General features: G+C 31.2%; 1 protein-coding gene across 4 annotated transcripts in view; it reads left to right on the forward strand.

Annotated features, from left to right (window-relative positions):
* The window catches only part of LOC106459592 (serine/threonine-protein kinase 10-like), a 99,736-nt gene that overhangs the window by 78,674 nt on the left and 11,464 nt on the right, over positions 1-9,598 (forward strand). For all 4 annotated transcript variants that reach the window (XM_022386102.1, XM_013919222.2, XM_022386103.1 and 1 more), the window contains 7 exons: positions 1,756-1,940; positions 3,767-3,890; positions 5,067-5,195; positions 5,855-5,998; positions 6,805-6,934; positions 7,533-7,657; positions 8,699-8,896. In XM_022386102.1, the coding sequence (XP_022241810.1) occupies positions 1,756-1,940; positions 3,767-3,890; positions 5,067-5,195; positions 5,855-5,998; positions 6,805-6,934; positions 7,533-7,657; positions 8,699-8,896 (1,035 nt within the window). The remainder of the gene's footprint in view (positions 1-1,755; positions 1,941-3,766; positions 3,891-5,066; positions 5,196-5,854; positions 5,999-6,804; positions 6,935-7,532; positions 7,658-8,698; positions 8,897-9,598) is intronic.

The raw sequence follows: 9,598 nt of genomic DNA on the forward strand, positions 1-9,598 counted from the left end.
TGAGACTTAGGCTTATTATCTTTATTTCTTTTCAGGGGCCTTTTTCACTTGTTGTTATTACTCATTGTTTAGATCCTGCTCTGTGGTGACCAGATATTCTTTAATCTATCAAATCGACACTGTAAAGCCATGTCGACTTTCATATTATATTTCCAGGGCCATTAGATGACTGGGTTCTGAATTGTAGTTGACTTGCCACCAGTATGATCTTCTTTCCTACTCCCACATGGATGTCGTTCCTGGTGGCCTGGATTTTGGGTTGTAGTTGATTTGCCAGTGGTATGATCCTCCTTCCCACCCCCACATGGATGCTGGTACCCATGGATTGTATTTGATGTAACGATGGTATGATCCTCATCCTACACCCACGTGGATGTAGTTGACTTGCCATGTACAGTCTGTCATGCCCTAGCCACTCTACATCTAGGACACATCCTTTTCATTTTACCCATTTTTATATTTTTGGGTTCGAGTTTCATAAATATTGTATAGTTCAGATCACTATTCTACCTTAGTTCTTTCCCACTTGGATGTGCTTCTGTGTTTCTCCGCCCATATGTGTGACATCTTTCAAAGATGGGCGAAGAATATACTTGGCTTAGAAGTGGTGCAGTTCCCCACATCAGATCTTAGAATCTGACTGTCTCTTCTTAAGGAGTGTCCTTTGGACACTTTCGAAGGATTCTTATTTCTTCCCTAGCACCAGTCCCTCCACCTATTCAATGTGGGATTCTAGCTACTTATATGAGAGGAGCTAACATACTGTATCGGAAGTTATAATTTTCCTGTACTGAAAATGTATTTCTGATAGTTACTTACCCCCTTCTCACACTTCCCATCCTTCCACCCCACTGAAAACTGTTGCTTTCATCTTCTGCCAAAACTGGAAGTGATAGTTCAGTAAAATTGAATAGAGGGAGGAAATTGCTTTATTCAAATCTTCCATAAATAGTTGTGAAATAAAGCAAAACATATATACCTCTATGAAACTTCATTATATTTGGATCACTATTCCAAGTTAACTACTAATTAAATATAAAGCTTCTTGTTGTATACTATAAAAAATAAAGCTTGTGATAAATTTTCTTCAATAAAACAATAGGGGATAAATTCATGCTTCTTGTATGATGTTTGTTTTGAAATTATTTGACTAATGAAATAGATATCCAATAGATACTTACCTCCTCTTACATAAACAGCTATTCTCATTCAGTGCTGCCCTCTATATGCAAACACATTTTTTAAGCATGTTAGAAACCTTTCATGTCCCCTCAATTGGAATTGACTGATTCCAATGAGTCTCTCATGCAAATCATAATGCGACAACCCTCCACCAATAAGAGTGCGGCATACTCTCATGACGCATGCAATTATGAAACAGTTATATTCTGTACATGCTTAAAGTCAAGTACTGTGCTTACAAGGTTCTGTCTGTTGAGTACTTTGTTACTTAATTTCTGTCATTTAGAATCAGCTCATTCATTGCATGTTTTGTAGGCAAATTTTGGGGTATTTTTTGTAGATATACACTTATATATACATTAAAGGTAAATACTAACTGGTTTTGAATTTAAATATTCCATTTTGTTTATCCATCTAGTGTTGTATAATGAGTTTTACTAAGCCCTGCTGTTGATGCTGTGGCAAAGTTTGTTTTCAAAGATTGTTTATTAACCAGAATTTATATATAATATTAGATGTTTGTATGAGGAGTTTCTCAAAAGTAAGAATTTTAAGTATGTTGTGTTTCTGTAGGAGCAGAACAATAATGTTTCAAACATTATTAAAAAAGCTAAGACAGCTAAACGTACTGCATCTGCCCAACGGAAGACCCTGAAACGTACTAGGAAGTTTATGATTGATGGAGTTGTAATGACTACTACTCAGAGTAAAGTTATATATGGTGAAGAAGACAGCTTTAAAGATGATCATTACCTAAGGTGATGTAGCATCTTATCTGTTTTGAAAACCTGTGTATATAGTATATTTAGTTTGAATTGAAGTGTACAAGTAAGAAATTATAACCTGACTGATTATTGCATCTCTGTACCAGCCCCTTAGTGATGAATTGAACCAGAATTTTTCTGTAGATCATTCATTTACATTTTAATGTTTTTATCTGTAGTAAAATAATATAATGATAATTTTTGTGTATACCATATTTATTAGCAACCAACTTATGTGACAAAGTCAGATTTATTTTGTTTTGTTTTGCAAAATCGTAACATTTAGCTGACTAAGCTTGTAAGGTTGGATATCCTATAGTTATGTTTTTCCTTCCTCTTGTCAGTTATTTTTAAACCTTAACTGCATCAAGCTTAAAACTTTACAAGAATATTAATTGATATTCTAAACATGGCTTTTCATGTAACTACTAATTAAAATTTGTTACACAGGTGACTTAATCCTCAATTTGTTAGCTCTTATTAAAGTATTGGAGATTAGAACAGTGGAGTGCATAGGCACTGATTTTGTGTAGGTGGGGATGGTCATATGCTACAAACTAAATGTTAAAAAGGTGGGATTCTAATAGGCTATTTCTGATAATAAAATACCATAAGAATTTAAGTCTCCCTTGTTTCAATTAAAAGACTCACCTGAAAACACAAATGTTACTTGCTTGTTAATTATTATCATCTAAAACAAAAGACCCTGCTATTCATCTGGCTATGGATATGCCTCTTTTCTTTTAAGAATCTGCTTTCAGTGAATACAGAGCTGATGCACCAGAGAATGCAGAGGGTTGGATATGTTTTATTTAAATGATTTTGAGTATGTAAATAAGCGAGTCACATGATAACCAGAGTTGATATAAAGTCACAATTGAATGGCATGTATCAGAACCACATTTTGATATTGCTTGGCTTATTGTACATAGTGATGCCACCAAAATGTATGGCATTTTAGAATGGTATGTAACAGTCCTTTGCACTTCAAAGTATTCATACCTGATGTATTCAGATTGGAGATTAAGAATTTCCAAGATGGGAGCACAATGTTCACTTTCAGATTTTATTAAATTATAATTGATTCAAATGTGTCTCATATGCTTTATGTGCTTGTAGACCTAAATAAAAACTAAAAATCACAATATTCTGTCTTTTCAAGTTTTTGAAATTAGTTGGAAAATTTAATTTTCAGAAATGTCTTCAAAAAAACTTTTTTTTTGCATTAATTTGTAGTAGCTGCTTGACTACTTCTGTAGTTTTTATCAATTCAAAATGGCTAGGAAAAACTTTAGTCATTTCTGAGACATACATCTTCTACTTTTAAACGATATTTGTGTTTGTTCCTGGTTTAATCCTGTATTCATATGCTTTTCAATGTAATTGAGAGAGAATACAGCATTCTATTAATTTATTAGTCAAGTGATATTAGTCCAGTAATTAGACAAGTAGTAAGATAGATGTAAAGAGTGTTTTATATTGAAATGTAATCTAAAAAACATAATATTATATACATTAACAATTAATGAATTTTCATGTTGTTTTTGGTTTTTCTTACAATGAGTACATTGTTTGCTAGACATCTTAGATCGCTGCACACAAAAAATGGGCTTTTAAAATCTGATCAAGTTGGTAGATTTAAGAGAAGTTTTAAACTTTCACAGATAGATATAGAGAAATATGTTTGTCTTTCCTAAAAATTTAAAACATTACCCAAGCTAAGGAAATGTGTTTGTTATCTCTTACACTCACTTTCTAGTAGGTTTTTAATTAATGTACAGATTCTAAATACCAAACTAATATGACATTTCTTTGCACAGGAAACAAGAGATGAGAGAACTAAAAATGTTGCAAAAACAAGAAACCAAACAGTTCCAAGATCTAGCCATGAAAGCACAGTTTTTAACAGAACAACAGGAAAAAAAAATTGAACAGGAAATGGCTGTAAGTAAACTTTGTCTAGAAGCATTTTTGTAATATAAGTGAATTCAAACAAATATCTAGAACTGATACTTTCTTGATTTTCTACTTTAAAAACATATGATAACATCATTGGGAGTAAATAGTGGTGTGGCTTTCTATTAAAATTAGTAAATAGAAGAAAAAAATTACATACCTTTAATGTTTATTTTCGTTTCTTTTCTTATACAACATATTATTCATCTTGACACAAGTCAACGGTGCCCATGAGGCTTATTACTGTTTCTTTGGGAGGCATGCGCAACCCTTTGGCAAAGTTTTCATTCAGCGAGTAATATCGTAAGCCTTGAGAATGAACAAAAAGTATGATGTATGCATTTTAAATCATAACTAATACATAATGACCTAAAATATAATATTAAGACCTAAATATATTTTAAAACTGTATCTCCAACTATAACATATTTAGGTAAGAAAACAACCATAAGTGCTGTAGCCTATCAAGCAGCCAACCATACTATGGCCAATTTCATATAATCCATGATGACAACTGTGTGCCAATTTCAAAATAACCATTGTTAGTTTATAGTGTAAAATGACCTCTTTCTAATGACTATACATATATTATGTACACATCTACATGTAGACTATAAAGCTCAAACAAATCTGTTAAAGGTGGGCATGACAACTGTCAAGGGTTGAAAAAAAGTTATCTAAGCATCTCATTGTTTAGATATACTGCTACAGTACTACCATTGTATTATTGAAGGTACAGAGTGCCAAAGTAGAGAATTTTCATAGCTCGTTGGTCACAATTCATCTGAAGTTTTAAGTAGTTTTTAAAGGTTTATTTTGAAATAAAGAACTTAAAACTTGGATAAAATAAAACCTTGAATCATACATTATAATATTAATTTCATTCACATACATTGATATTAGAGGTGTTTAATTAAATTTTGAATGTATCACAGTGACTTGTGCAGAAAAATGTTTAAAGGGGCTCCCGTTGTAAAAGGGTTAAACTCATTTGTCAGTGACATGGATTTATTTATGTCTGTATGGAGGTGAGATTAGGAAACATTTCAAATTCCGATCGACCTCTTCCTTATAATTCTTACATTATTACTTTTTTAATGCGTTTCTTCCTGTGCTTATCGACTTTTCGGGTTTAGTCGTTACTATTTTTGTTTTTTGGCCTAGGTCCTCATAAGAAATTATGATGCTGATCTGGAAGTCCACAACAGACAACAAAAACAAATAGTTGAGCGAGCAGAGCAACAGCAGGAATCAGAATTAAAAGTAGCATCCAAGAAGATCAGGAGTGAACAGGTTTCTGTTAAAAAAATTGAATTTACAATATATTTGATATAAATCATGCTTGCTAATCTGTATTTATAATTTCATTTTTCATGTGTTAAAGATCCCATAATTTGAAGAAAATAGATTGGATTAATGAATAATGTCTTATTTCGTTTGTTTTGTTCTTTTTTGATTTTTTTCTCAAGTGCAATAGTGTAAAATCGTAAAACATCCAATCCATACTTTTTACAATGTATTTGTAGACATTATATTTACTAAACACCTAGGTATTTTTTGTCATCTTAGCCTGTTTTTTTCAGTGACTCCCTTTATGCAGAAATGACATCACTTAGTTTGGTGGAACTATTATATATATCTTGTAATATATGAGTATTACATACAGTTTAATGAACTTTTACATCTGTATTAATTAATATTATATGTGGTTAATTTTTAGTAATGAAAATTTTGTTTTTCACATAACAAACACGATCTATCTGACTTGGCCCGGCATAGCCAGGTGGGTAGGGCACTCGACTCGCAATCTGCGGGTTCGATTCCCTGTCACACCGAAACATGCTCACCCGGTGTCCGGACTAGGATGCCAGTCCTACTTCCGGATACTCACCTCCAAAAGAATTTGGAGGTGTGAGAAACACCATATGAAACTACCTATTTGACTTTGACAGGAACGAGAATTAAAGTTATTCAGAGAAAGCATGAGAAATGAAGCAAAATTATTGAAACAAGAAGTAGAGTTGTTACCAAAAGACAAACGAAAGGACATCTTCAGGGTCAGGAAGGAAGAACTAGATCGTGAACATGCAGAAAGGGTGAGTCAGCACACATAGAGAATCCAGAGTTTCATTTTGGATAGTAGGAAGAGAAATGCTTCATATTTTTAGCTTTATGAGTGGCCACATGATTTACAAGATACATGTTTTCAAAAAGATAACTAGTACATTTGGGGGGGGGGGTTGCAGCCACCCCACTTTTCTATAATTTTGTGCCCTTATGCTATAAAGTGCACCCCTTTTAACAATAAAAAAATTCAATATAAGATTCTATTTCCTGCCTCTTATAGCTACAGGACAATAATGTATAATATTATATTTAAGTTTGATGTATCACCTGGCTGCATCGATATAAATGATATATGCTGAAATTATATGGCACCTATCCAGGAATCGCCTGGCAACCCCCTTTCCAAAATCCTAGATCCACTACTGATCCCAATAATTCATTTCTAAAACTAGAATTAATGTACAGTTTTTCCATTAAAAAGAATTAAAAATTGGGAGAAGATTAGGCTGGAGTTTTCTGGTCTTGTAAACAATTAAACATTTTTGTAATTGAAATTATATGCCCTTATATCAGATTATAAGTTTAGTGACTAGAAAAGTTCTTAAAAATATATCATTCATTTTTGTGTAGAAGATCTAAAACTTGGTAACTAATATAAGAATTCATTGGTTAAAAATTACAGATTAAATTGTAAAAAATATTAAGTATTTGTATTAAAATGTTTCGTAATGTATTTAATAATAATTTTATATTGGTCAGTTGCATTTATTATACCTTAAACTGTTTCAGTAAGGCGTAAATATGAATAAATGCTTACTAGATTTTATTGTTGTAGGAGCGGCAGTTCCTGGAAAAGCTCAATGAAAATCATGAGATGTCTATGAAGCGCTTGTTAGACTGCCACAGAGAGAAGATTGCTTTAGTGGAGACACAGTTTCTACAACAGAAACAACAACTTCTGAGAGGTAGTACAAAACTTGCAGTTTTTTTTCCTGGGAGTGAAAAATTTATTAATTTTTTTTATAAGTTCAGAATTTTTTTTTTAATCCTGATTGTTGTGAATTAGGTTATAATATATTTCAGAATAAAGTGCACAATTTTTGTAATTTCCCATTTATATGAAGTTAGTTTCTGATTGTGTAGTTTTATTATTTTGAGGATTTTTGTAAAGTTTATGAAAGCCTGCAAAAAAATGCATTTGAAATCATCAGAATTAAGTTGGAAAAAATTCTGAAAAGGAGTTTAAACATGAAGATTAAAGAAAAAATCCATATTTATGCTAGAGTTTGGAGTATCAAACTTAAGGCTTAGTACTTCCAGTTTATGATGTATTAATATTCAAAATAAGGTTTTTGGTTTTGAGTATTATAAACATGATTATCATGAGATTCATCAGTGTTCTTTGGGAAACAATCTTATAATAACTTTGTTATGATAACTCTTAAAAAAAAGTGATAGAATTAGCTGGGATGAAAAATAAAATTCAAAAACTCTCACAACTAAACAGGAATGTTTGTTTTATCCTTTGGAAATTTAAATATTGTGTATCTAAAACATTAACAGCTCGAGAAGCTGCAGTGTGGGAGTTAGAAGAGCGACATTTACATGAAAAATACCAGTTAGCTAAAAAGCAGCTAAAAGACATCTTCTTTCTGCAGAGGCATCAGATGGTTATTCGTCATGAGAAGGTAATCATTTTATGTATGCTAGTTTAACTTTCAGCCATATAGATGAGAGTTATTGTAATGTCTTAACATTGCAAGTATTGTTTGTGTTAGTCAATAATAAAAAAAGTTCCTAATTTATTTTTAATTTTATTTGTCGTGTTATTATCATAAAATTGTTTTTTCTAAATTCCATATATGATGGTAACACAGCAAAATAATAAAAAAACATTATTTATTTATTCATTATTTTAAAGTTTCTTTCCAGTTGGATACATTGGTTCTCAATTTTTAATGCAGTACAATGAAGTACATACAAGAGGAAAACCTGCAAATTTCACAACTTATGAAAAAGATGGCATTAAACTTATGACTACAGTTTGAAGTGTATATTTTGTTCACCTAACTGCTATTGACAAAACAACAACTACTAAAAATTGTAGCTTAGAGATGAAAAACGTAATTTATAAAATAAACTGCTGTACTTTTTGAGTAGCTCAACAGATGTTTTTATATTAACACTAAGATTCCTGTCTTGAATAACAACAGGTGACAACTCCTGTTCAAAGGGACCAGTTCTTGTAAAACATTTTAAACTCAACAGATTTTTTTCAAGAACTTTCACTTGCAATCTTAATGAATGCATATACATTTATTATTACATTATCATAGTTACATCAACTTGGTAAATATCTTCGATAAGTATATATTATTAGTTTACAAAAACGTTTTTAAATTTTGTGCATATGTGTTCAACCTTTTACCCATATGAAAATTACACAACTGCAACCAGTGGTTCCGAAAGCTCCAATGGCTTCTAGCCAAAGGAAAAGTAAAATATCTTTGAACCCTGCATTTACTATTTTCTAAATACTAAAGTTTTACATAAAGAAAATAATTGCTTATAAATATTTGTAAAACATTAGAATTCACTTGAGACAATGCATCTTTGCTTTCATAGTATATAAATTGATAAAAATGAAGAAAGTTATTTTTCTTTTTAGAAAAGTGTTAATATTTTATATATACCTGACTAGCTTTCTAATAAAAACCTTTGTTACTTAGGAATTGGACCAAATTCAACGAATGAATTTGCACAAAGAAGAAGACCTTTTGAAAAGACAAGCTTATGAGAAAAAACAATTACCTAAACGCATCCGACAGGAAATGAAGACCCGAGAACTCATGTTCCGAGAGAGTTTGCGAATCAGCATGCCTCCCTATTCCGAGTCTCCTAATGGAGAAAGAACTAAAATACGCAAGGTCAGTGAATTAAATAATTCCATATGTTTTGATTTTCTCTCCAACCTTCATGTTATGGGTAACAGGCAGCATCAGACTTCGAAAAGAGATTAATATATATATAAAGATCTAGTATAACAGCTATATTTATATTTGAAAATTACTTACAAATAAGTTCATAAAGATTTATATAAATGCATATTTTTTATACCGTATAAAATAATATAAGTTTCTGAAATGTATGAATATGATTTGAACCCTTCTAACTTTTGGATGATTTGACATGTGATTTATTTTTAAAACACATTCTTATAGTATCTTCTCAACCAATCATTGGAGGAAGTATTTTAATATTGTTTTTTCTTTGTTTAACAGGAACAAACACCATATTTTTTGAAATTTCATAATGCAAGAACTGTACAAGCATATCCTGTTCCATTGGTTAAGTTCATAAGTTATATCAGTTAACACTTTCAGCATGGGCTCAGTCCCTGGGACCATCCTCGTAACCATTTTGTACTTGTTATAGTTTTCATGTTATAACTTTTAAATTAATAAGTGAACATTAACGAAATTTGGCAGTTTATCAGTAAACATTACAATGCTTTCATACACAAAATATGAATTTTTTTTTTTATATAGTCTTAAGGTTTGTAAAGCAATGTTTATCTCATGTCTTTTTTTTTCTTTTCACATGTTGCATATCTAACATGCAAAGTAATT

This window comes from Limulus polyphemus, unplaced genomic scaffold (assembly GCF_000517525.1).
Source record: "Limulus polyphemus unplaced genomic scaffold, Limulus_polyphemus-2.1.2 Scaffold633, whole genome shotgun sequence".
Classification (NCBI taxonomy): domain Eukaryota; kingdom Metazoa; phylum Arthropoda; class Merostomata; order Xiphosura; family Limulidae; genus Limulus; species Limulus polyphemus.